General features: G+C 50.2%; 3 protein-coding genes across 5 annotated transcripts in view; 1 reads left to right on the top strand and 2 right to left on the bottom strand.

The window, feature by feature from the left end:
* Positions 1-2,421: 2,421 nt before the first annotated feature.
* Positions 2,422-4,355, bottom strand: LOC137211968 (Golgi-associated RAB2 interactor protein 4-like). The gene is made up of 2 exons (XM_067714773.1): positions 3,294-4,355; positions 2,422-3,256 (listed from the first exon to the last, which is right to left on the bottom strand). Exons 1-2 carry the CDS (start codon positions 4,322-4,324, stop codon positions 2,521-2,523), a joined length of 1,767 nt encoding a protein of 588 aa, XP_067570874.1. The 5' UTR covers positions 4,325-4,355; the 3' UTR covers positions 2,422-2,520.
* A 4,555-nt stretch (positions 4,356-8,910) lies between these two features.
* Positions 8,911-21,824, bottom strand: ATF3 (activating transcription factor 3). 3 transcript variants are annotated; one of them, XM_067729013.1, is made up of 4 exons: positions 21,654-21,824; positions 15,505-15,752; positions 11,569-11,672; positions 8,911-10,372 (listed from the first exon to the last, which is right to left on the bottom strand). In XM_067729013.1, exons 2-4 carry the CDS (start codon positions 15,746-15,748, stop codon positions 10,175-10,177), a joined length of 546 nt encoding a protein of 181 aa, XP_067585114.1. In that variant the 5' UTR covers positions 15,749-15,752; positions 21,654-21,824; the 3' UTR covers positions 8,911-10,174. The 3 variants fall into 3 exon arrangements, with proteins under 3 accessions (XP_067585114.1, XP_067585113.1, XP_067585115.1); XM_067729012.1 differs by lacking the exon at positions 21,654-21,824 and adding an exon at positions 21,057-21,567; XM_067729014.1 differs by lacking the exon at positions 21,654-21,824 and adding an exon at positions 20,820-21,014.
* LOC137219843 (uncharacterized) overlaps positions 21,193-26,961 on the top strand; it is a 146,434-nt gene continuing 140,665 nt past the window's right edge. The window contains exon 1 of the mRNA XM_067729004.1: positions 21,193-21,348. Within this exon, the coding sequence (XP_067585105.1) occupies positions 21,277-21,348 (72 nt within the window). The 5' untranslated portion in view covers positions 21,193-21,276. The remainder of the gene's footprint in view (positions 21,349-26,961) is intronic.

Raw genomic sequence — 26,961 nt, forward strand, 5'->3', positions numbered from 1 at the left:
TTCAGACAACCCACAAATATTCATTTTTAAGTCTACTATATGCCAATAATGTACCGGCCTCTCAGACGCTAAACCATGCTCAATGCTGAAAGAGACATACTCAGTTCTGGCCCTCCTGGAACTTATTACCTACAGAAGTGCCTTCGTTGTAAATGGTCAGGTCTCAGCCAATGCTATTATCATCAGCAGGTGACCAAATGATAGAGCTTGCTCTCTAAACAAGCTGCACACTCTGCTTTCAACATTTTTGCTTTCCTTCAAGGCACATAATCCAGTGGTCAATTTCTCCCAGTTAGTGAGGTTTGGGGAAAATTTACCCAGTGAAGAATTCCTTGTGGCCTCACTCTTTCCTCACACTCCCCTCTGTGCTCTTGAGCTAAAGAGACCTGGATTAAAGTCACTTGCTCTAACCTTATTATTTTAAAATAGGGCTGCTCCTGCTTTGAGGATTTCCACTGGACCAACAAGGTAGCAAAGCAGCACTGTATCAGCAGCAGGTAAATTTCAAAATGACAACTCTAAAAATTTCCAAGGAAGTTCTAAGTGGTGGTCTAAGGAAGTTGCAACTTCTTCCTCGTTTGCAAAGGGCTGAGGAGGACCCGCCTCCTAGAGCCTCTGGGTGGGCTGAATGACATCTGTGTGTTCGAGCTGCTGGCACCTAATGAGCAGTGAATAACCCCATCTTCCTTCCTTTGGTGAGCCTGTTCCTGGAGGTACACAGGATGTGAGACAAAGACCCCACCAGCTAGGAGCTTCCACCCCACAGTCTCGCCCAAACAGGGCAATGGCAGGAGGTCTGAGACTGGACCCGGCTGTGGGCGTTGGGTTCAGGAGGTGAGGCTGCTGGTCCAAGGGATGGGTACCCAGTGTGTGAGCTCTGCAGCTGGGTGACTAAAGCCTGCTCCGTGCCAGCTGGGCTTGAATGAGAGCTAATGGCCTGCTAATAGTTTTCAGGGCTTTGCCTTGAGGTGTGGAGAGCTGTGTGACTCACTGAGAGTCCTGTGACTCACTGCTGTGCCAGCCGGGGCGACTGGAGGCTCTTCCATCCACCACCGTCTGCTCTCAGCGCCTTTTTTTTTGCCGTACGCGGGCTTCTCACTGTTGTGGCCTCTCCCGTTGCAGAGCACAGGCTCCAGACGTGCAGGCTCCGGACGCAAGGCTCAGCGGCCATGGCTCACGGGCCCAGCCGCTCCGCGGCATGTGGGATCTTCCCGGACCGGAGCACGAACCCGTGTTCCCTGCATCGGCAGGCGGACTCTCAACCGCTGCGCCACCAGGGAAGCCCAACTATATACTTTTAGGTATATTTTTATCATGAAAAAGGGAGAAAAATCATTATATCCCACCTGAATGGCTAAAAGGAAAGAGCTAAACAGTATCAAATGTTGGCAAGGATGTGGAAGAACCAGGACTTTAATACATTCCTGGTGGGAATTATTATTTCCACAGTCATTTTGGAGGGAAAGTAGCTTGGCAGTATAATCAGAAGCTGAACATATGCATATATTCAATTCCATTCCTATGTATATGCCGAGCAGAAGTTTATGTATATTTTTACCAACAGATCTGTATATAAATGTTCATAGTAGCACTATTTTTAAGAGCCCAAAACTGATAATAACTTAAATCAATAACAGAATAAGTTGTAGTATCATCACACACTGGAATACTGTATAGCAGTGAAAATAAATGGACGATCGCCAGGAAAGTCATGCACAGACCTCATAAATATAATGTTAAGGGAAAGAAACCAGAGTCAAAGAGTACATACTACGTGATTCCAGTATGTAAAGTTGAAAAGCAAACAACATTCATCTATGGTGTTGGAAGCTAGGGTGGTGGTTACCCTTGAGTGACTGCAAGGGGGCACTTCCAGAGTTGCAGTGATGTTCTGATTCTTCGCCAGGTGCTAGTTTCGTGGGGTTGCTTATCTTGTGAAATGTCATCGAGTGGTATGCTTAGGATGGCACGCTAGCTAATACTTGCTGTTCTGATTGCGAGCTAATACCTGGGCAGGGAACGGCTAAGTCTAGATGAGAGTGCTTGCGGTTCTGATTGCTAGCTAATACTTATTTCTGTCCACTGAATAGCCCGAGGGGACATGAGTCCTGTTCTTGCTTTGTTTACAGACCTTCCTGGGGAATAAGCGTTTATAAAAAGCATAGGGGGATAGTGAAGGAGAGCTTCCCAGACCATAGTCTGACTTTGAGCCATGGCCCTGGGGGGCAAAGCCAGAAAGGAGTGGAGTCCAGATGCAGCACTGCTGTTGGCGCCGAGCATGTGTGTGAGGTGGGGCTGGCCTTGACTGGACACTGGGTGTCAGACTGTGGCACAGCTGACATCACAGAATCCACTGTGAGGCTACGGCTGGGCTTTGGGACCTAGAAATTCAGACAAAACACTGCATGCATTCTCAGATTGTTTGTTTTTTTATTGAAATTGCAGTGAGGAAGCTGAAATGGGCTCTCCAGGGGTATTTCCCTGAGCCCTGGTCCCCTTTGCAGCTCCCAGCTCTAGGTCCTATTGATGGGCTTCAGCGGTCACTGGCTCCATGGTGTCAGATGTCACACCTCCAGTGATCTCCAGCCCCTGGCCACTCTCTGCTGTCTCTACGACGGCCTCCATTCGGGTCCCTTCCACTGGCTTCGCCAGGATGCTCACATATTTATCGCGTGAGGAGGCCACTGTCTTTGTAGTGAGACTGGCTCTGACGTTCCTGAAGAAAGAGCTGATCCTGCTGAGTCTCTCGGTGGTGGGACCTGAACTTGCTGTAGATAAGCTCCTGCCCGATTTGTGCGAGGTCCTGGACTCGTTGGTGATGGGAGCACGGCTGATGCCTTTGTGAGCAGTGCCCTGCTCGCTGCCCCCCGGGCTGCCGTGGCCTTTGTCCTTTTGGTCATCTCTAGTGGCTCTGCGGCCGCCTGAGCACGGGCCAGCTGCTTTCTGGATGGTCTTGTTCCCTGCTGCCTTGTGGTGGCTTTCCACTGAACTGCAGAGCGAGGGGCTCGTAAGAGCTCTGTCCTCTCCCCAGTGCTCCCTTTTCTCCCTTCTTCCCTTGCAGGCCTGGGACACCCTCTGTGAGCTGCCATCCTGTTCACTCACTTTGCCTTCCTGTGGCAAGGTTGAGACGAGGGTCCCCTCGTCCTCCTCGTCGGCTCTTCCTTCAGCAGTCTTGCTGGTGGGTTCTGCTCCGACCACAGTCACGCCGGCCTCTGGGGAGAGGCTGGTGGACGTGCTGGAAGCATACCCTGAATAGCTCGCGGCACCTGCCAAGCATACCCTGAATTGTTCGCAGCACCGTTTTCCTGCTCCTCAGGGATGTTCTGGCAGTGCCCCCAGTGGCTATGTTGGTTTTGCTTCCTCCTGGACCGTTGCTGGCTGTGGCTGCTGTGGCCGTGCTCTGCTCTTCAGGGGCAGGAGACTTGATCACTGCCACGCTCAAAGCACCCGCTGCGGTGCCTCCTGCCACCCCTGCTGTCTCCACCTTTGTCGTTGCCCGCGATGCTGATGCTTTGTCAAGCACTGTAGGTTTTGCTTTTGCAGTGGCCACATCGGGCATGGTATCGGGCTTGTGGGAGTCCAGTTGGATCCCCTCCCCACCAGCAAAAGCTGCGGACGTGGCCCCGGCCAGCTCAGAGCACGTGTGGAGGCTGCAGATGCTCACGTGGTCCTGATCCCACTTTCCTTGGAAATCCTCCACTGCCGGGCTCCTGCCGTCGTCCTCCTCCTCGAACACAGGCATGCAGATCATGTCCCAGGCTGGAACGGCATAGGTGCAGCTGAGACCCTCCACTGGTGGTCGCAGGAGGTAAATCAGCTCTTCCCAAGAGGTGAAGAGGTCTTCCTGCGTGTCCAGAGGGGCACACAGCTGCAGGTACCAGGAGCGGCCAGTGGCAAACCTCACGCGCAGCTGTTGTTTCTCACGATTGTGAGTGGAGATGCTCACGAGTGTCAAGGGCAGGAGCCTGGTGAGCTCTAAGGTCTTTGCAGCCTCGTGGCTCTTGCCCTTGGCGGCCTGGCTGTGCTCAGCGTGCTCTTCACAGCCGGTGGCCCATCGGGCCAGCAGCATGGTGTCTGGGAGTAGGAGGACGGGGCTGCTGGATGTGATGCCCACGGTCACCATGCAGACACAGTTGTGCACGTCAATCAGGTCACCCCTCTTCGTGATCTGGATAAAGTCGCTCTCGAATACCGGTGCGTCCTTGAATATGTGGTATTCGCCCTTGCGCAGTTGCTGCTGCAGCTTCCCCATGGTGGTGTTGAACAGGCCCACCCCGGTGCTGCTCTGGGCCATGTGATACGGGAGCAGAGAGTCCCCACTCATGGCTGCCTTTGATCACGACAGGCAGCGCGGTTAAGGTGGGCCCCTGGCTCTTCCCTCCCTCGGCCTCACTGGCAGAAGAGCGAGCTGCGGTGCTCTTTCGTCACACACAGGCAGCCCTATGGCAGGTCTTCCAAGCCCGCCCCACAGGCCCCACCTTTGCCTCAGGGTCTCCCAGAGGCAGGGGCGTGGGTAGGGGCACAGATGATCACAGCGGGGACGCTGTAGGGCGCCTGGACCCCAGGCTGAATCTCTTCAAGTGTGTAGAGAGGTATGGTAGGCTCCCCCTCTGCCTCCCCTCACTTCTGCTTCTGGGTTTTTATCTCCCCAAGAGGCTGTGGTGAACTTCAGTCCTAGTGAGAGAAGTGACCACTTTCTCAGCCTAACCCCCTGGCACAGCCTGTTTATCCTCTGGTGCCCTTTGTGACCTATCACTGTCGCATAGCCCTTTGCCTCATTGTGACCTATCGCTGTCACATAGCCCTTTGCCTCATCCCCCAGCTGTCCCCTCAGGGCAGGGCCCCCATCCTGTCCCAAAGGAGGGGGAGGACATGTCCTCCCGCGGAGGACAGGCCCATCCTGCCAGGGACTCAGGTGCTTACCGAAATAAAAATGTCTTCAACTGGGAAAGTTTTGTGTGGGTCCTTTTTCTTTTCCTCCCCCAAATTCAGCTACTGGATGAAATCTATAGGAATGTAAGATGATGGGATAAATTTGAACCATTTAAGCTCATGGTTTAATTGTATCGAATAACGTAGAGTTGGCAGTTGCGATCCTTAGTCTGTCCTCTCATAAAATCTCAGTAAACGTTGACGACGGTGATTTTTAATAATCACATTAAAAATTGCTTCTCCTAGGCACCATGCTGCATTCTTCACATATGGTGGTAAGAATGCACTGAGTTTGGTACTGTTAACTACTGTTCCCAGTTTATAGGTGAAGAAATTGAGGTTGTATCTCCTGTTTAAATTCCCAGAGCTAATGGTAGCAGAGGCACTATTTGAATGTAGGTCTACCTGATTCTAAAGCCGGTGTTCTGAACCACTACAGTACTTAGCCTCACAAAGAAAGCTTGGCCCAGCCAGACGTTTTCAAACTGGACTGATTTAACTACCTTTAAGAAGACCTATTTGGTGCATTATTAGAAGCTGCGTAATTAATTTTATGTGTGTATATATGTTATGGAGAGAACCCAAGACAGCAGTTGGGCTGACGTGGGGATTAAATTATCCAGGGGAGCACTCAGATCCTCCCTTCCTTTATGCTTGTGCAACAGCCTGTGTGTGGAAACCTAGTTATTCTTATGACATGTCCTCCCCCAGTGAAATGGGGGGTGAGTAGCCTGAGATGTAAGCTTTGATTCCAAGAGCCTGCCAGATGCCGTCCTGTAGTAACCTCCCTACCAGGCAGAAGTGGTTTGGAAGCCTTGACGCCTGTGGGGAGCATGTACCATTAGACATCCCGCCTCATTGCCACTCCCACAGAGCTAGTCAGAGAACAAGTGATTTCTGAATTGTGACTTGAAAGTTCTGAGAAAGGCCCTTGCTGCCAACTCTCTTATCTCCAGTTTGATGTTATGCTTGAAATCCCACCATAGAGATTCATTCCTTGAGGATAAAGGCCATCTTTCTGTTAAAATACACACACCTGTCCCTCAACCCATGACTGGATAAGCAAAATGTGGTCCCTCCATACAGTGGAATATTATTCGGCCATAAAAAGGAATGAAGTACTGATATATGTCACAACATGGGTGAACTTTGAAAACATTATACTCAGTGAAAGAAGCCACATATTGTATGATTCTATTTATAGGAAATAGCCAGAAGAGGCAAATCCATAGAGACAGAGATTAGTGGTTGCCTAGGGCTGGAGGGAGCAGAGAATGGGGAGTACAGGATGGTGATGAAAAATTCTGGAACTACATATTGGTGATGGTTACACAATATTGTGAATGCACTGAATGCCACTGAATTGTACACTCTAAAATTACAGTGGTGAATTTTATCACAAGCATACACACACACACACACACACTCCTGCTCAGAACCTTTATAGTTAAAAAACATAGCTTCCAGCTTTAGAGAGGTCACCTGTGTGACCTTGGACATTCTACCTAGCTCTCCCCTTCATCTATAAATTGGGGATAATAACAGTTGCCGGTGAGGATTAAATGAGATAATGCATGTAAAGTATTGAGTATATTGTCTCACTCAATAAATGTCAGCTATTATTGGCATTAGTTTCAACTGGCCCTTTAAGCTTCAGTGTGAATTCCTTCCTGACAGCAGTTTTCGGTAAGATAAATAGAGAAGCTTCTGGGGTTAGAGCCACCATGAGAACTCAGAAGGATCCTTATTGGACAAACCCGGCCTCCTCTGAGGTTTTTTCTCAGGCAAATCCATGAAAACACTACTCCACGGAGAAACTGCTTGAACACAACCAAAGAGTATGGGATGCAGAAGAGAGGAAAAGCTTGGTATGGGTTTGGGTTTCAGGGTTTCTTTAAAGCCCGTGGGAGAAATTCAGATAAAGATGGAAAAGAGCATTTTAGCTCCTGGCAGAAAGTGGAAGTTTCAACTCCAGAACTCCTGTCGTGGGCCAGAACCCTTTACAGCTCTTTATTCTGAAGTAGGTGTCAGGCCAGATCTCAGGGAAAGGCCAGGGGACAGGATGAGGGCGGGAGACAGGAGGGAGGGTGGGCTGTCCATGCACTGCCACTGTGACATCACAACCCCAGCAGGTGGTGGCCCAAGGAAAACACCTTGTCAAGCCAGGCGTCTGACTCTGGCAGAGATCCCATCCAAGTTTATTCTTTCAGAGCCCCGGTTTCCCTCTCTGTTGAACGTGAAAGTAGATGAACGAAGCAAATTGATGGTAAATACTTATTAATCCTTTCTTTTTAAAGTATGGAAACATAAACTTGGTTACAGAAAACTATTTTTAATGCACTTGTTAAGAGAACTTACAGTTCCACTGATGATTTACATGCGTTTCCCAGATCAATGTTTCTTGCCATCGCCACTTCCCCCTTCCTCTCTAATTCGTTGTTGTCCATGGCAGCTTTAAAACTGTCTTAAGTTTCATAACGGCTGATTGGTGGCTCATCCAGAAGGTAAGTGCAAGGAAATTCATCCCCCTCCACCAAGACAAGGAAGATAGATTATCTCCTGAAAGAAGTGGTAAATGGTACTTCCCCCAGATGCTCTGTGCAGGTTAGGAACTGCCCCTGATATGTAGTTAAAGCAGCAAAATTAGGATGCCTGTGTCACAGGTGACAGTTTAAAGGAACTATACGTGAGTTCAAAGGAGCAGGCATGCTTCATGTGCATGAACGTTCAAGGAAGCGAGGATGTCTCTGAAAAATGGCATTGGTGGCAGAGTAGCCAGTTTTTATTCCCAGCCTGTGAGTGTTACATATGTGCACAGGGAAAGAGCAAGGGACCCTGGTTCTGTTCCAGACCTAAGGAATCATATGCTCTGGAGATTCCAGAAAATTAGGTGGACTGTTTTCTTTGAATTATCACACCTATCCTGTCTAAAGTTATACTCTCTCTTCCTCCCCATCCTCACTGCCATTCTTTTCCAAATTTGAAATACCTGTTTGCAACAATGAGACACAAACCTGGACCTTATAAGAGATGTAATTCAAGTGAACACGAGGAGTTCTGTGACAGATTGTAAGGTTCAAGTTGAGCAACAGGTGTACATTTTAGGCTTTTGTGTATTCAGAGAAACTGGTAGTTGAGGTATTCAGATTTTATATCAAAATTCTATCTTTTGGGCTTCCCTGGTGGCGCAGTGGTTGAGAGTCCGCCTGCTGATGCAGGGGACGCGGGTTCGTGCCCTGGTCCGGGAATATCCCACATGCCGCAGAGCGGCTGGGCCCGTGAGCCATGGCCGCTGAGCCTGCACATCCGGAGCCTGTGCTCCACAACGGGAGAGGCCACTGCAGGGAGAGGCCCGCGTACCACACACAAAAAAATTCTATCTTTTTAAAATAAATTTATTTTATTTTATTTTTGGCTGTGTTGGGTCTTTGTTGCTCTGCACAGGCTTTCTCTAGTTGCGGCGGGCGGGGGCTACTCTTCATTGTGGTGCACAGGCTTCTCATTGCAGTGGCTTCTCTTGTTGCGGAGCATGGGCTCTAGGCACACAGGCTTCAGTACTTGTGGCACGCGGGCTCAGTAGTTGTGGCGCACGGGCTTAGTTGCTCCATGGCATGTGGGATCTTCCTGGACCAGGGCTCGAACCCGTGTCCCCTGCGTTGGCAGGCGGATTCTTAACCACTGCGCCACCAGGGAAGCCCCCAAAATTCTATCTTAATACCAAACAATCTAAAGGGTATGCTTGCTGTTGTGTCCTAGGGTTTGTCAATGAGAAACTGAGCATCAGAAACCACAGACTGAGGAACAGGATTGAAAGTCAAAAATCCCACCTAGTGGCACCCCAGAGAACAAAGAACAACACCTGCAGAATATTTAAAGCTCGAGACCACCCCCTACACCACCATCTCCAAAGGAGAGGGGAGGGAAATGGTTAGATCTCAACAAACAACCAATTTAAAAGAACACAAACCAGCACAGCACTTAAGTTCACCATGTCTTGGTTCCAATATTTATTCTATTGACAGGTTAGGAATACTAGGATAAATAAGTAATATCTTCTTTTACAGAAAATTGTAATGATACTACTGAGTAGGATTAAACACTCTGAGGATTTCACAGAAACGTCAGAATTTAAACAGACAGTAGCCAGAGTCCTCATGGCCAGTGTGAGTGACTGTCTCACAGCTATAAATGCTCTGGGCCCGATTTCTACAAACATCTGCATGACAGAAACAATGCCATTAACATCTAATAATGCTAAAGCCTAGGCATCACCTGGCTTCAAATGCATCTCCACTGATTGTGGTTTTCAACCACAAGAAAAGGAAAATGGAATATTCTTTGGCTCTTCCGGCCTAGAAAAAATTCCTGACCTAAGTCACTGAGCAGAGAATCCTAACCCTTCGGAAGCTGGACTCTGTTTCTGCTTTCTTCCTGTGACATTATAACTGAGTTTGCAACAGAGGACGTGCGTTAATGCTTGGGTGCCAAGGGGAAGAGGCCTTTTCTGTTGGCACAAAACTGCACTCAGTCAGGCTGGCACAATTCTGTTCTCCCGGGGCTGACAACCTCTTCTGGCCACCTGAATACTTTGCAAGACACTGCACGTGCTGATATGATAGACAACCCCCCCCCCCAAATTCTCAGAAACCAGATCTGAGGAAAGTGATGAGAAAGTCACAGTGGTGTTGTGTGGCGCAAACGTCAGAAGAGCACAACGCCTAGTTTTGAAACGAACGCCTTGCACACGGTAATTCCTGTACAGAACAGCATATTTGCTAGAAAGCACAACCCTAGCCATCGCACAGCTTCACAAAATGCCATTCTCACTCCACGTCCCCTACAAGTGACAGTGGCAGCGGCAGCAGAGGATGTGGCCCCACCCCACCCACCCAGGGTACAGATGATGCTTCTGCATGAATCCTAATGGTGGGAGGCCTGGTTTTTGCAGAATCCAGATGAAAGGCAGGCAGGACCCTAACCAGGGGCCATCTGGAGAATCCAAGGAAGGCCAAGATGTTAAGGCCTAAATTCTGGAGTTGAGGAAAAAGATGCCCTTGTTGCCCTGGTCCAAAGTCCACTCTGGGGTAGAGTGGAAAGTCACCGAGGGCCCTCCCACCGTGATGGTTCTTTGCTGCAGGGATTCAAGAGGTGCACAGGAAGTCAGATCTCCAATGGCTTCAGGGTTTTGGATGTAAAAGGAGGATTCGATGAGGACTCCGCAGTTGCCCCATACCACGGCTGCTTAGCTCTGCAATGTTCCCTCTTTTATCTGTTGGATAAAAAGGTTTCTCTCATCTTCTGGAGTCCTCCCGTTCTGAGCCCGGACAATGCATGTGGGCCGGTGCAGGTTGAGCATGTATATCAAATGCTGCTTCTCATTCTTGAGCTCCTCAATTTGGGCCTTCAGTTCGGCATTCACACTCTCCAGCTTCTCTGACTCCTGGGGGACAAGCAGCAGAGGGATTAGGAAGGGAAGCCACGGGCCAATGAGGAACGGGGTGGCCTGCTGGTGGCCCCTGGGTGGCAAGGGGTAACAGCTGGGACACGTCGGGGCTCATCAAGCTGGAAATGGCCGCTGGCTCCCTGCTACAGTGCCCCACAAAGCCGGGACAGCAGCATTAGGTTTGGGAGAATCCAGAGCCTGGAGAAGCCTTTGAACTTGGAGGCTCCTTCAGAGATGCCTTGAGTTTCCACTCAAGGTTGAGGCAGGTTGTGACCCTAATAGTAACGAAACAGCAATAGAAGCAATGGCAAAGAGATCTCCTTTACACAAGTACAACAGCCCATGGGCAGGTCTTCTGGACCCGAAAGGGCCTTGGGGACTGGAAGGCAATCCAGACTCATGGTGCTTAGTCTTCTGTGGGTCACTGATTTCACTGAGAAGCTCATCTCCCCAGAAAGAATGTACATAGCGATAAACAAAATGTCTTAATTTTCACTGACCCCCTGAAGCAACTGACAGAACCCTTGGGGACCTGTGGAACCTGGGTGAAGACTCTGCCCTGGCCTGTCTACACTTGGGAGAGGGGACACAGCCACTGGAAAGACTGCATCACGGCCTGCTCCAGCTGCCCGCAAGTGGCGCTTCTCCCTTCTGGAAGGGGAGCCGGCTGAATGCAGCTGGGAGCACAGACTATTGGATGCACCAAAGAGAAGGGCTGCAGAGTTAAGAACGAGAGAGAAAAGCAAAGAAAGTGTAACCTCTGCCTGTGGATTAAGGAAATAGCTTGTTTGAAGAGATTAATTAAAGGCTTTTCACAGTGAGCCAGATGAGAGGTGGCAGCTTTCTTTCCTGAGGAAAATGGGCAACTGAAGCCTCTTTCACTGGACTGACGTATCCCGTACCCAGAGGCTTCTGGACGTGTATGGACCGGCCGAGGGGGAATATGGGCACCAGATGATCTTGTGGTTTTTAATTCACACACCTGCTTCTTACACACCCAGAGTCACATTCATTGTGCTAACAGCTTTGCTACTTCGTCGTTGTGCAACTGGCATTTCTGCTACCAGCTACAATGCCCTTCCTGGGAAAGCATTTCTGGGCGGGGGCTTTCAAACTCCCCTTCCTCACGTGACGTGAGGTTGGCGGGGGACAGGCGTGAGCAAGAGGAAGGAGCAGGGCATACAGGCACTCACCTTCTGCAGGCACTCTGTCTTCTCCTTCTTCTTGTTTCGGCACTTGGCAGCTGCAATCTTATTTCTTTCCCGTCGCCTCTTTTTCCTTTCATCTTCTTCAGGGGCTACCTGTAAAATTCAAGAGGCACAAGCTTAATGGGAGGCTAGAAATTCAATCCACCTCAAATACACTGCCTTTTATTTCCAGCTAAAACTGACAAACCGGGGCAGCCCTAAAGAATTTGGGAGAAGTAAAGCCCTAGACTTTTGCATGCAACCTCTACACACACACACACACACACTCAAGAATAATGAAAAATCAAAGAACAGTTAAAATTATATTGGCAATATTAGTAAATTAAATTTATTTTACTTTTAAAAAACATTTGGATTTTAAAATAGGAGTTTGATATTCAAAGTGATAACTATTGGTTATCAACTAGAGCAAGAAACAGATTTTGTTCAGTAAATACGTCCTTTCCCCTAGAACCAGGAATGACCTCAGGAATATCACCTTGCCACCCATTCCCCCTGCCTCTTCTTCGATTCATCTCTATCTTCACCTGGAACATCATCATAGCACCTCCTTCCTAAATTCAGGAGAAGCCCGTGCAGCTCCTGGAGAAGAGGAACCCAAGCCTATTCCCCAGCCAAAGTGGCGTTATCAGCCCATGGCTTGGTGCCACCTGTGGGTGGAGAACTAGAACCATCCATTGATTCATCGAACAAGTTGATATTGATCTCTTCCTCTGTGCCCCACCCTGAGCCAGCCCTGTGATCCTCAGAGAACAAAACCCTGTCCTGCTTTACCATCTGGTCCTCTGTGACGTTCACTCTGATCCTGACTTCGCCTCTGGACTGATGGGGAGCGAGCAAAGTCTGGCTGCTGGACTTGGCTCAGAGACCAGAGTCCAGCGGGAGTGAAGCACTCACAGTGAGCAGAGTGGGTGATGGTTTAGGCCACTAATGTCAGAACTTTGTCGTGTCACTTGTCACTGCTCCAGACAGCAGGAAAGGCCATGGGAGCCTCACTGCAAATCAAAGAGATCCTGGGACACCACGATCACTTCACCTCTGACTTTGGATTAGATGACACTGACTTAAGGTTGGGCTGAGATGGAGGCTTTACAACATAGGGAAACAAAGCCCAAGGGGGAAATACGATGAGAGGCATTTCTACCTCTTATGTCTTGGATCCTAGAACCACATAGGCGGACATTGGGTTTAGACTAAACTACCTTTGAATCTCAGCTTCACTGCCTATTAGCTGTGAGACCTTGTGCAAGTTACTATGCTCTTTTGAGCCTCAGTTTCCTCATTTGTAAAATGGGATCAATAATCTTACCTACCCAATAGGGTTGTGATGAGGGTCAAATTAGTTAATCTATGTAAAGCCCTCTGCACAGGGTTTAGGTGCCATGGAAGCTTTAGTTATTATCATCATTAACCTCATCATCAATGTCTTCATTAAGAATTCAGCAAGTCTAGAATTCCCTTTGCAACTAACTCTACAGATACTTTTGGACGGGGTGGGGGGGGGGAGGATTCAAAGTATTCTCATAAAAGGAAGTACTTGAAAGTAGAGCAAATCTCAGAGTCACAAAGTGTCAGACATGGAAAAGCCTTTCTAAAGGCCATTTAGATCAATCCCCTCACTTTATTGATGTGCAAATGAGGCACAGAGTGGCCAAAAGTAATGTGCCAAGGGAGGCCCAGGAATCACCAGCTCATGGTCAGCAGACCAGTAGGCTACAACACTGGATGTAAAACCCAGGCCTGTGGCTCCCGGTCCTGTGTCCTCTCTTGGCCACAGCTGCCTCATTCCACCGTGCTGCATTCCCAGAGGTGCCTGGGATCTGGGGAGGAGGCTCACGCTGCCCAGATACACAGGATGCCCGTGGGTTTCACAGGCTCAGTGCCTTAAGTTGAGAATTACAGCCACCAAGGAGAAGAACATTCAACTAGGTCATTTGGTACATTCTCTTCCCAGTAGAAAAATCTACTTGTTAAACTGACCTAAGATCAGAAGGTCACTTGATGAACAAAAAAATCACAATACATGAGTTGGATGACTTTAAGACTGCTTCCATGAAGCTGGCTGCCTGCTTCTTGCTCTGGAGAACCCTCCAAATATCCCTCCAAAATGTTTTCCTTCCTTCCATGGCACCCCACTACTTCCACTGCATCCTGTAATTTCAAGATTTAATTAGAAAAAAATTTTTAAATTTTTTCCTTGAGTGTCCCATGTTCCCACCCTGCACTTTCCAATATTGGACTGGGCACCAGTGACTTGCCCTGAGGTTAACTGGGGGTACAGCCAATGCCCCAATGCTGCCTTAAGGACATAGCATCATATAGTAGTCCTGCCTACCATTCACTGAATGTTAACACTCAGCCAGGCCCTCTGCTAGACCCCTAACAAATGCCATCTCATTTAACCCTTAGATCAGTTCTATACAGGAGTCATTATTTACCTGCCCCCCTTTCACAGAATCATAAAGGTTCCTAACCAACTTCCTTTAAAACTCAGTTCTTTTCTGGCCAGGTCCACTACCTCTTGCCTAAAGGCAGTGACCATGCCAGTTAAGTGAGCTTGAAACACTCCCATCTTTCATCCATGAGGGGGAGGCCGACAAAACAGCTGAGACCTCAGCTCTGAAGTTCTCGAACCACCACAGCATTGCCAGCAAGCACCTCCCAGACTTCTCACCATGCCTGTTACTCCAGGTGTCTTATAAAAGGCTGCCGAGTGGAGAACAGCACAAGCATCAGAGACAGAAGTGAACTTGGAGCAGAACCTGTACCGAGGCTGTGAGCATGGCCGACTGGTCCTTGCTCCACAGCCTGGCCACCTGGGTTCTCGTAGTGATGAAAACAATCACCACACTCTCTGCTTCTTCAGAACAACTGGACACCGAAGGTGATCTCATACAGACAGACTCATGGCTTTCAATACCATCCATACGCTGATGGCTTCCAACTCTGTATCTCTGGCCCTGACTCTCCTCTCAGCTCCAGACCCACGTATCCAACTGCCTCCTTCACACCTCCACTGGGGCATTGAACAGGATGGATGCCTGCTCTTGTCCCACCCAATGTCCTGCAGTCCCAACCTCAGCAGCAAATAGGCTCTCCATCTTTACTGCTGGTCAGGCCAGAAATTTTGGAGTCACCATTGACTCCCGTTTGGAGTCATACCCGATGTATGACTCCGGGAAATCAGCTGTACCATCAAGACAGATCCAGAAGCTGACAACTCGGCACCTCACGGCCCTCATCCCGATGCAGACCCTCTCGTGTCGGTACCCTGCTTCTGCCCTCGCTTGTACTGCCCATTCTCGACTCGACAGCCAGGGTAATCATTTAGGAATATCAGGTTAGACCATGTCGCTTCTCTGCTCAGAAACCCTCCCAGGGGCTCGCCACCTCACTCTGAGTACATGGCGTGTCTTTACAATAGCCTACAACACCCAACGTGATCTGGCCTCCACCCGTGAGCTCAGCGCCTGCCTCACTCCCCACCCCACACGTGACCCCAGCCACTTGGCCCTCCTTGCTACTGGTCCTGTGCCCTCAGCACGCCCCTCCCTCAGTGCCCTTATCCTTGATCTTTTGCCAGATACCCATATGGCCCTTATCCGCTCCTCCTTCGAGTCTCTGCTCAAAGGCGATTCTATCAGTGAAGCCTCCCCTGAACTCCTGGTTTAAAACAGCAACCCCACTCCTGCCCCACTCCCCTGTCCCCCTTTGCTGCTTTATTTTTCTCCTTTGCCTGTCTGTCTTTTATGGATTTACTTATCTTGTGTGTTGTCTGTCTCCTCCCAGTGGAAGGTAAGCTCCCTGTGAGGGCAGTGATTTTGTTTTATTCATGGCCGAAGCCCCCTGCCTAGAGCATGCCTGGCGCATGGTAGGTGTGCAATAAGTAAGTGCAGGAAGAAAGGGCACCCCTGGGAGAACCTACCTCGGCTTTGGTGACTGACATCTCGAGGGGTCTGCTGCTGACGGTGACTGACTCCAGCGCCGAGGACATCCGGTGGCAGAGGTGCTTGCTCTGGATGGCGAACCTCAGCTCTTCCTTGACAAAGGGTGTCAGGTTAGCAAAATCCTCAAACACCAGTGACCCAGGAGGGGACAGGCAGGGGACGATGGCAGAGGCACTGACTTCCGAGGCAGAGACCTGGCCTGGGTGTTGAAGCATCATTTTGCTGAAAGACACATCAAAACCCAAACTACTTCAGGGATTTGGGGGCATGGGATCAAGGACCCCCCCGTACCTGCGACCGCCAATACCTGAGCCCCACCCCCAGAAGAAGGTCCCATTAGCCCTCGGCCTTCTGCTTTGTTTTCATTTCACACCATCTTCATCTTGAGTAAAACAGGTTCTTAAAATACACAGCTCAGTGATGTGGATAAAATGCCTAGTTGAAGTTTATAAGGGGTGGCATTTCAGGCTATTCTGAATTCACAAGAGCTATTAGTATTGGCTGGTGTGCATATATGCAAATGTAGCCTCAAACAGTCCTGAAAGAGGAAGAGCGTTAAAAAAAAAAAATCAGACTATTATGTAACCCCATTTGCAGTCTCCTTTTCAAAAAAAAAGAAAGAAAAACTTGGAAGGTATCTGAAATCAAGTTAAATCTATCAGTGAGTGGAAGTAAAAGCAAGGAGTGGGGGACCTTTGAATTTAGCAAATATATCTCTGAAGCTTCCCCCTTGGGAAGTTGGATCCAAGTCATTGAGAATGAGGACAGTAACTGTAGCAGGTGCATTTCTTCGTCCCAGTTTGGCTGGGGTGTGGGAATTCAGGTCACAAGGGACTAGAGTAGCCCTTTCTTAAGGTAAAGGTTGGTGAAGCAAAAGACCTCAGAGTAAAGAAAAGTGAGGAGCTCAGAATGTGGACCTCTTTTGGGGAGTGTTGTTCAGCCCTGTGATGTTTGGAAGGGCTTGGGCTGGGCTCAGAGGGGGCCTGGGACTGGCTCTGGCACTAAGGAGTGGTGTGAGCCGAGCTCTCTGAGTCTCAGCCTTTATGTGACAAATGTCTGGGAACTCCTACAGCACCGGGATGGAGTCTCCACTGTTGCTCTTTCCAGAGCCTGACCCAGCCCCTGGCACCGGCTTCTCCCAATGCCTGCTGACTGCTGGAGACTATCCGACTGAATACATGAAATGAGGAAGGGGCGGTTAAATCAAATGGCCTCTGAGGTCCCATCTACCCCCTATCCTTCTACAGCCCAGGGAAGACAAAGGGACAAAAAAAAAGCAAGCAAGAAAGGGCAGAAATAGTAATGGTTCCATGGCCCCAGTTTGGAATAGCCCTCCATAAATCTCTTCCTGCTGTATACTCCCTCCAGCAGTGGCCATCCCCCCTCATCCCTGCTTTCAGTTCTCCAGGGGCGATGAATGTGGGGATTCTCAGGGCAGGCGGTCCCCTTGGAGCATCCCTCTCAACCTGGGGACCTGAGGTCATTAGCTAAATCCAGACAGAAGAGGAGCCCTTTGGCAAGTCGCTAACATTTCACAGGTGCCTCCTTCATTCCAGAAACCTTATGTGCCTTATCTCACTTAATCTTCATGAGAACCCAGTTAGGTCCTAGTCCCATTTTATGGATGAAATAACTAAAATTTAGACAAGCTAAATAATTTGCCCAAAGTCATAGAGTTAGTATGAGGCAGCGTCAGGATATGGAATTAAGTTTGACTCCAGAACTCATGCCCTTAATTTACAGAACATAGAATATTATTCTAAATTGTAAAAGCAAACAAAAAGCCAGAGCAAACTTTTCTGGAGGGTTGGGAGTAGGCATGGGGATGGGTGAGGGTCCTGGAACTGAAGTGATGGAAGGGAGACTAAGCAAAGAGCCATGGGGAAAATGTGAATTCTGTATTGAATTCCTGAGCTTTCTCTGCATGGGTGCACACTCAGACTGCTGCCTGCATTTAGGAATTCCCAGTCTGGGGTCAGAACATCAAGATTTGAGGCTCACTTCCTTATGTGTCATCATCTTACCTCCCAGAGCCTTCTCTCTCCTCTGTAAAAGAAGTCTAAAAACAATCACCCTATTTTCCCAGAGTTGTGCAAGGCATTGAAGAAATAATACCTGAATATGCCCTGGAAAATATAATGCAACTAGGAAATATGTTATTATTGGGCCTCCCAGAGATCTGTCCAGCCCAGGGCTGGCTCTCCCAACAGATGCTCTGTGGGGTCCAGGTGGGTGGGTGGTTGGTCACTGTCTTTGATCTCAGACACTTCTGAATACAACACCCTGTACATCCCCTCTACATCCCCCTTAAGATCCAAGATACACTGATGGTGGCAAGAATTCCAGGCCAATGAACACCACCATTGTTGACTATTCAGAGAAACCCAGGAAACGTATGTGATTCTCTTCCCAAAGCCCTATGTCATGAGTCAGAACTGATATTCTTCTATCAGTTGAATCCTGTAATCTTAGGATGCGGGGAGGAGGCTTTTCCGATAAACTCTGAGAAACCAGCTCTCCAAAGCCAGAGGCTTAAGATTCTCCCATGCAATTGTGTTTTCCCTCCCTTTCCAACGTTATTAAAAACGCAGTAGTTCAGGGATGGATTTCAGAGCTACCACTGGGCTGGCCTTTGTCTGAAGGACGGCATGGCTCCCTTCTGCACAGGCAGTTTGAATTCCACCACAGTTGAGCATAGTTCCATTTCACCTCCCAAGTTTATTAATGAGCTTTCAGGGCTTGGGGTCTGCTGTGTGGGTTTTTTTTCCCCCCTTCTTAGTGTAAAGTCAGCAGTCCTGATGAAAGAAACTGAAGAATGCCAGTGGTATGGAATGTTTTTATGAAAAGCATTGGGTGGGCTTACTTGAGGATGGAAACAGGTTGTAAAAATGTTTAAAAGCCTTTCAGAAAGTAAAGCAGTTGTAACTGTAACGATTTGGGTTTTTCCTGCACTCAGCTAAAGTTCAGTTTCTTGAGATACTTTCCAGTTATTTGTTGCCTCATTCTCTTAAAATGTGATCAACCTAGACTCAGGCTGTGCCCCTACAAGAAAAATGAAGTTAAACCTTCAGTTTTTAAGAAAGTTGAGACCCTTGAACATCCCCCTTTGAAGAAAAAATTTTAGAAGATTTTCTGAGCTGACTTTCTGTACTGACCTTAAAATTGTCTAGACTTATTGCAAAGAACCTGCATTTTGCTTCTCATTATCTCTAATCAGAAATCGTGTCATACAATCGGTAGTTTCATCATTTCCAAGAAAGTGAAACTTTACTCATATATTTCTTTAACTGGAAATTCAGCTCCCAGATTTTATTTCCTAGTAGCTGCTACTACCTTGAATTTTCACTTTTAATTTTCATCTCTTTCCACTAAGCACTGCTCATAAAACATCTTATAGTAGGTAGCCAGTTCTTTCACTAACTTCCTGTCTTGGTCTTTCTCCTAGCCCACTGGAAGTAAGTATATAGACACTGCAGTTGTAGGTGTAAGGCTAGACATCAGGACAGAGATGACGCTTGCAGGCCTATCACTACCACTCACACGCTGAGCACCCGCTGGCATGCTTTCTGGACCTCAGTCACCTCATGTGTAAAATGAGACCAATACCGCCTGCCCCAGTTCCCTCCCAGGGCTGTCAGGAAGATCATATGAGATATGTGAAGGTGGATTTACACACATCCTGGGTAGCCATTATTACTGTGATTCCACTTTCCCCATTTCAGGGGGGACTCATAATGTTGCTGTCAATGAAGTTGAGCCCCACTAATCATGAATTAACTGGAACCCTCAAGAAATTCAGGTCAGTCACAGACAGCTTCTTTTGCACCTTGACCTCTGGGCTCTTGGTGCACCAGATCAATTCCACCCCACTATTTGCTGGCCCCAGCTTGTCCCCACTGGTCTTAAGTACTTGAGAAATGACCAGGTCTCACACATGAAACCGTTTCCGGTTCCTGTCGTGTCCTGGCTATGTACTTCCTCTTCCCCAGGCTGAGTAACACTTGGAACCACTGACCCTGTCCCATGCCCAGCCCATTTGAAAAGGGAAGAAATCATGAGCTCTATCCAATGGGATAGAACACCCAATATTAGAGTCGTCCAGGTCAAATCTTCATTTTGTAATTGAGTAAAATGGGGTCCAGGAAGGTAAAGTGACTTGCCCAAGGCCGTAAAGCTGGCGAGTGGCCCAGCCCAGGCCAAGCTGTTGACCATCCACCTGCTGCTCATTTTGCTTCATCACCAACAGAGATTCAACACCGCGAGGATCAACCAACGAGGCAAATGGAGAACAGAGCCATTGGCCAGGTAGATGAAGGGTCAATAGTCCTAGGAACCTGTACCCACCACAGAGGAGGCTTTGATAGGACTAAGACAGGGAGGGGAAGAAAGGGGACAATGGGGAGAAAAGACCAAGAGGGGGAGAGAGAATGGTGGGGTTCAAATAGGAAGGATCTGGAGGCTCCAACAGCTGCCACAGGTGCTGGGTACTGTATATTAGTCACACTGTGTGCCTCGGATGCTGCCTGCGGTGTTACCTCTGAAACCACCCAGACAATAATAACACTAAAACCCACCCCCACCCCAGTCTTCATCCAGGATATCCTCAAAGCAGTAGCATTATTCTACAACAAATGCTACATGCAAAACAGGGGGACAGTTATACCAATTTCTCCTTCATTTAAAGTTAAGAGACAGAGGCCCCAAACATGTGACCGTCACCCACACTGAAACAAGTGCATTAAGAGAGCACCCAGATTTTCTAGCACCCAATTTTTTTTTTTCTGCCTCCATCAAGGGATTAGCAGCTCCTTTATTTGTAAGAAAGCATGTGCGATTTGGAAATGAAATTAGGGAAAAGAAAATAGAAGGAAAGGAAGTGATTCGATCAGATGAAAAGAGGGTGGGGGGGAGCAGAGAAGGAGAACCATTCCAGTGGAAAGAACGTGGGGAAGGGAAGAGATGCCCCACAAAAGAAGTCCCTTTTCCCCCACTGCCTCGGAGGCCGGCCAGTGACGTCCAAGCCCCCTCATTCAAGTCACTCAAGTCCCCTTATCCGTCCCTTGTCTTTCAATTACACCCCCCTAGAATCTGAAAACCTTCGTCCAGACAGGACCGTAACGGTTGTCCAGTCCAACCACCACCTCGTGCCCGCAAACAGGCAGAGGGGCCAGGAGTGTCTATATGCCCACATTTCCCAGCTGGGGATATTGAGCGAGGCCCAGGACATCAAGTGCAGTGTAAGCTCTCAGGGTCCTGCCCCCTAGACCACAGAGCCAGTCTCTCAGTTACCTGAACTGGCTTCGCACTGTCGCTTCCCCCCACGGTGGGTCTCCCCGATGGAAAGCAGAGAAATCCGCGAAACGCCAGAGGAAGAGCCAGAGCTTGAGTCACAGGTACTAGAGAAAAGCGTGTGAGAAACTTGGGACAGGAAGTCTCCGGCCCAGACACTGGGCATCTGTGCCGGGAGCCTCTCCGCCTTCTGCCCTAGGGCAGCCACATGAGCGCGCGCCACCTCTGTAAACTTACCCAACTAACTTTCGCTCCGGGCTACCGGCGCTGTCCTGCCTCCCGGCGCTCCGGGGCGAACAGGGCGACCCCCAGCGGCCGCGCGCGCGACCCCGGCTCGCCCGCTCCTTCCCCATTCATTCCGTTCCGCCTCTGGGGCAGCCCTTCCGCGAGCATCGGCCTCCGCGCCTCTCGGGAAGGCTGGGCTCGCAAGTGGCAGTGCCCGCGCACCGAGCAAGGGATGGAGCCGGTCGGCGAGCCCGATAGGCTCGGACACCCTGAGCACCCACCACCCGTCGACCGCTCCCAGGGGGTAAGTAAACGCAAGGGCGGAGAGGAGCTGTGCTCCGACGCCAGTGGAGGAGCGGGAGCCCGACCTCTCGGTTGCCAGGAGCATTTCGCGCCCCAGGTCAAAAGAGAAAGTTCTTTGCGATAAAGTTTCTAAAGCGCCGAGAAGCAGTGGTGGCTGGGAGAAGTTCAGCCAGAGTTCTTTCGAAGCCAGAGGCGGGGGGCAAGTGTCGGGGGTGGGCGCAGGGGCCGGCGACTGGTTACCAGAGGGGCGCAAAGAGAATGAAAGCGAGCCACCCTTGCCGCGCTCACTCGGCTTCCAACGCTCACCTCCTGGCTCCACTCGGGGCGCCCAGGGTCCGGAGGGCGGGCGGGGTCGGGGTGGGGTCGGGCTGTTTGTGGGGCCGGCGGGCGAGCACAGAGGGCGCACAGCCGGCGCGCGGGCTGGCGGGTCCGCTGGAGCGGCGGCGCGGGGAGAGCGCTGTGCAGTGCGCGCCTCGCTGCGTGCGCCTGTGGCTGGGAGCGCGTTGCATCACCCCTTTTATAGCCCTCGGGCTGGCGGCGCGCCCTTCTCCGGGTTACCAGTCCCAGGCTGACGTAATGCTATTAATAGCTTCCCCCGAGAACCAGCCGAACTAGGCTGGGCGAAAGCCGGGGTGGGGTGGGGGGCGGAGAGGAGGGGCCAAAGAGGAGGAGGGGAAAAGAGGGACCGGTGATGCAAGCTCGGGGAGGAGCCGGCCGGGGAGCGTTCTCCCGGCCTCGCACGCCGGGACACACGCACCCGCCCGCCCTCTCTCTCCATATCAGGACCGGAGCCGCCCGGGCTGGCCGCCAGATGTGCGTACTCGCCGCTGCGTGTTCCAGGCATGAGCCAATGGTGCCCAAGCCAGCGGCATGACTCCACCGCGCTGGCATCTCTCCCTCCGCTAAGTTGCGGAGGGGGGAGTCTGGAGAGACGGGTCCTGGCCGCTGCCCAGACTAGGTGAGGCTGGAAGCGAGCAGCGACCTTTCTCTAAAATGCGTGGTCATCTTCTGGCGTTTCGTGAAAATACTCCCTTCGCAGTCAAAAGCCTCCTTCTCAAGTAGGGGACGGGATAGGAACAGAAGGATTATTCCCCAGTGTGGGAGAAGTGCTCAAAGGCACCCCTACGGTGAACCCACACCGTTACCCGCCGGGGGTGACCTCTGTGGCGGGGACCGTGAGAAGTCTGTGATTTAACTCAAGCGCGGAGAGCTCCGCGGGCTCTGTGCGCCCACGCCCGCAGCCCCGGCACACCCCACAGGGGCGCACACGCGGAATCGTCTCCCGGCAGGTTGGGAACCCGACTCTGAGGCCAGGCCTAGTGGTAGGACCCTATGGGGTTAGGATTTTTTTAACAACCCCAAAGCGTTTGAAATTGACAGCGAAACGAACAAGCCCGTGAAGAGATTAGCGAACTGGAAAAATCAGAGGCAACTCAGAGAGGGGCTAAGAGTAAGACTGAAGCCTAGAGGCCAGGGAGAGGAGTAAAGAAAAGGTGCTTTAGTGTCCGCGGGCGGGACGGGGCGCGGGTCGCCTCGCTCTCTGGCAATGTTGAGGGAAAACCCATCTTCGGCTTTCCTGTGTTTTTCTGCGCCCAGAGAGGATTGGGTTGGGACCGGACGGACTGGACTGGGGACGCACTAACTGCAGCGGAAATAAGGCCCCGCAGCAGAAATCCTTTTCGCCCTAAAGCCGGTGGCGGGAAGGGCGGGGTCTTGTGGCCCAGATTCTAGCCGAGCCTTCAGCGGAATTGGATTTGAAACTTAAAATCGATTTCCCAGTTCCGATTCCCCGACCTCAGCTGTCTAGGCTTCGAGACCGGCAGAACCAGAGACCTTGTCAACTGCTCACGGACTAATATAGATGAACGCGAGTGTGGCCAGCCATGTTTCGGTACCGCCCGGGAGGGAGACCCGTGCGCGCCCGTGGGGTGTAGGGGCACCTGCTTCCAGCTGCCTTTAGGGAGGGAGACGGCCCAAGGCCATAGTTTGGTAATTTGGGGTAGGAACTAGAAGGCTCTCAGAGCCCAGATCTCTCCCGCAGCCCCGCCGCACCTGCAGCCCTCGGGTGTTAACAGTCGTGAAGGAGGGGGGCTGTCTGTCTCTGTCTCTGTCTCTGTCTCTCTCTGCCTTACACACACACACAGTCCCGCACCCTCGGGGAATCTGTCCCTCTCCCCAGCCTCTCCGATTGCCCAGCAGCCTGGCATAGATACCCTCAGAGTTACAGGTAAAACTGAGTCCCCCGCACCCAGGTTTCTCTCCCCCGAATCCGAGCCTCACCGGGACACCCCCCAAGCTTCGGGGCCCAGGACAACGCGGAGAGCCGCCTTGGAAGTCCCCCCGCCCCCGGGCCGTCCGGGAGCCCAGAGGTTCCACGCAGGATCCCGGGATGTTGCCCGGGACCTCACCGGGTTTCCAGCGAAGTCACACGGCCAGAGTGGGGCCGTTGTTTTTGCTTTACTTTTCACCCTGGTAACGGGCCTCCTGGCCTCACCCCACGCTCCTACACTCCGCCCTCCTAACCACGCACCTGCAGGTAAACCCCGGGCTGGCAGGTAGACCCCGGGGCGTGTCGGCACAACCCCTAGAACACCGCGAGAGCAAAAGGAAAGGCGTTTGTAAATTCACATGAAAGTTATTTGAGGTTATCTACATATCTTTCCTATCTACTTGTCCGCTGCCCTCGAATAAATTGCACCATTATAAAGCGAAACAAGGAAATGGGGGAGAACACTTGAAAGCTACCCCCGCCCCCCCCCGGCTTTTTTTCCTTTGTGAAATGCCTACAGGAATCTTTAACCAGTTTACATTTTAAACTAGGATTCCATTAATACACCCAAGCCAGATTTGTGGAGGTTTTGGTCCTGTCGTTAAGGGGAAATTCGGCTTCGGGTGTAGGTAAACAAACAGCTAGACCAGCCTCCACAAAACAATGCACGAGAAGGGTAATTGAGACAGAGAAGTTCACAACCGCTGGTATTACCGTGGTGCCTCCCGTTCCTCATATTAAATCTGCTTCATTCTAATAATTCTTGGTTTTGAATCCCCAAGTCACACCTGGATAGAAATGCTGTCAGCTGTTCGCAGAAGTCTGAGCCTCGCTCTCCCACTGAAACTCCGAAAGCGATAAGAATCTTGACAGAGAAGTCAGTCCACCCCCTTGTGAATGGGACTCCTATCCAAGGAAAACAAAAACGGCCGCTGCCTGCCTCCCTGCCTCCAGCCCCCAGGAGAGCCGTGAAATCTGCCTAATCGAAGAGAGACTGGGAAAGGGCAGGGGAAGGGAGCCCCAAGGTGTGTGCCCCCGAGGCGTGATCAGTATGAGTTCTGTGCGTCCTCATTTTACCCTGACTTTGGACCCACCGTTGTCCAGCCTGCACACTCGGTATCATCTAGAGGAGGGGCAAGAAAAGCTTCCCAGACCAAACTGCTTCTCTACACAAAGCAAAAGAATGCCTCTCCCCTCCCTGAGAAGCAAGCCCTGGGTAGGGTTATTTCAGGGGTTAATCCTCAGTGAAAGAGGGTTAAGCAGAGACTTGAATATTGCTGAGGTTTTACGCTGGAGAACTGCCTGGGGAATCTACATTCAGACCAGCCCCAGTATGTTTTGCTGAGTGAGATAAGAATTGGAAACTTCACGTTGGGGCATGTGCAAAAGGAAGGGGAAAAAGTTAAAAGGGGAGGGGATGGAACTAGGCAGCTAAAAACAGCCCACTGTGGCAACCGAATCTCAACATCAAAACATTGCAGGGAGCCAAAAGAGGAAAAAAAAAAAGTTCAAGAGATATTTAAAGGTTTTAGCAGTTTCTTAGTCCAGGGAACAGTCCCTTCCCACTCCTTCCCCCACCCCCATTATTCTTCATCAAACCTCAAGATTGTATTTGCTCACAGATCTCTAGAGAGGCAAGTGAAACACAAGTTAAAATCAGTCAGGGTACTAGCAGCTCTATCCTCCTGGCTCAACCCACTTCACCCCAGAAAAGGTGTGGGGTAGACTTTTTTTCTTCTTTCTTCTGCTTTCCAAAGCCCACACTTTCTATAAAGTGAATTTGAATGCGGGGATTACTAATTTAAGAGTCTGCTTCCTCAGGAAACATGGGGAAGCTCTGAAATGTGGAAGGTGGTGCTTTGATTCTGGATTCAGCACATAGTGGCTGTGTCATCTTGGATAAGTCATTTCACTCTCTGTGCCTAAGTTTCCTCAGCTGAATAATGGCCCTTGTAAGAGCATCTAACACATAAGGATTCACTGAGGATAAGGCACACAGCCAGTCCTCAGTAGTGGTATCATGAATCATGAATCAAAGGAGGCATGCTGGGGATACCCCTGAAATCTCTCCCAGAGCCCATTCTGTCCCCGTAGTCAGTGGCAAAGAGTTGTGGATGAAGCTGAGCTTCATTCAGGAATGACCATCTTCACGGTAGTGGGGTTAGAACTCCACAAAGAAAACAATGAAAGCAATCCCCATTTTCCTTCCACACAACTCTGGCACACATCTGGGGCTCTCCTCAGTGCAGGACGGACCAGTGCTAAGTGCCCCAGGCTAGGATCTGGGAGTGCAGGGTGGGCTGGGAGGGGTGGGGGAAGCTGGGTTCTGGTCTGGTTCTGCCTTTGGTATTCCTGAGCAAAGGATCTTCCCCTCTCTAAGGCCCCATCTTTTCTGAAGTGAGGAGCCCTGGGCTGAGCTCTAAGGGTCTTGAATGGAGACCTTCTGCAGAAGCCATCCTACAAGTCCCTGGCAACCCCTCCTAAGAGAGCTGGAGGGAGGGAAGGCGTCAGGAGGAAGGCATTGGAGAGCACGAGGAACAGACTCATTTCAATCATCTCTCTTCCCCTCCAAAAACTAGAGTCAAGAAAAGTTGTCCAACTTTACTCTCAAACACAGCCTGTGGTCCTGACAACCTTCCTTTCCCCCCACCCCCTCCTCCTTCTTCTTATTCCCCTTCTTCTCTCTGAACATCTCTAGGGAATTTTACCCATGGACTTGCTGCCTTGCTAGGTAGGAGGGGCTGTGAGAGGAGCACCCCAGGCAGAGAATGCATCTTTGGGGACCTTCTGGTGTGTAGTCCATCTTCTATGCCATAGAAACCCACTTTGGACCACAGGACAAAAGCCCAGGTAGCAGCTTTTCCCATTTAAGAGTGGAGATCCTAGAGCCCTGGGGCATCCAATTCCCCACAGCCAGGGGATGAGCAGGGCTCAGGAGACCTGGGAGCCACTCGAAGTTTCCCCTCCAGGCAACGGAGTGACTTGGTGCAAGTCATAAACCCTTCATCTGTGTTCCAGTCCATAAACTGTATTTCATATTTAATATCGACTATTTAATACTGACTCCCCCCAAAGCATTGTTGTAAGAAGCAATGAGATAACAGGTGTGAGAGTCATTTGAAAATAATTAAAAGACTCATACTTTTAAAGATTCCTTTTGGGGATTCAGTATAATTTTTTTTTTATCATTATGAAGATTTGGGAAATGGGCAACAGAAAAAGATTACCTGTAATCTCAACACTGTTAGCAATCTGGTGTGTTTCCCTCTGATCTTTTTTCTTATGCATATGATTTTTAAAAACAGAGTTGTGATTGACATTGCAAGCAGCTTTGAAATTTGCTCT

The sequence above is a fragment of the Pseudorca crassidens genome, chromosome 2, assembly GCF_039906515.1.
Source record: "Pseudorca crassidens isolate mPseCra1 chromosome 2, mPseCra1.hap1, whole genome shotgun sequence".
Taxonomy (NCBI): domain Eukaryota; kingdom Metazoa; phylum Chordata; class Mammalia; order Artiodactyla; family Delphinidae; genus Pseudorca; species Pseudorca crassidens.

What these genes read in the sequence shown, in the direction of transcription:
- LOC137211968 (XM_067714773.1), bottom strand. Translation starts at nt 4,324, where the DNA reads ATGAGTGGGGACTCTCTGCTCCCGTATCACATGGCCCAGAGCAGCACC. An exon ending in AGGAGCAGGAAAACGGTGCT is followed by an intron (nt 3,257 to 3,293) that starts GCGAACAATTCA and finishes AGGTGCCGCGAG; the next exon opens with CTATTCAGGGTATGCTTCCA.
- ATF3 (XM_067729012.1), bottom strand. Translation starts at nt 21,172, where the DNA reads ATGGGGAAGGAGCGGGCGAGCCGGGGTCGCGCGCGCGGCCGCTGGGGG. An exon ending in AGTCACCAAAGCCGAGGTAG is followed by an intron (nt 11,673 to 15,504) that starts GTTCTCCCAGGG and finishes TTTTACAGGTAG; the next exon opens with CCCCTGAAGAAGATGAAAGG. An exon ending in AGACAGAGTGCCTGCAGAAG is followed by an intron (nt 10,373 to 11,568) that starts GTGAGTGCCTGT and finishes CTTGTCCCCCAG; the next exon opens with GAGTCAGAGAAGCTGGAGAG.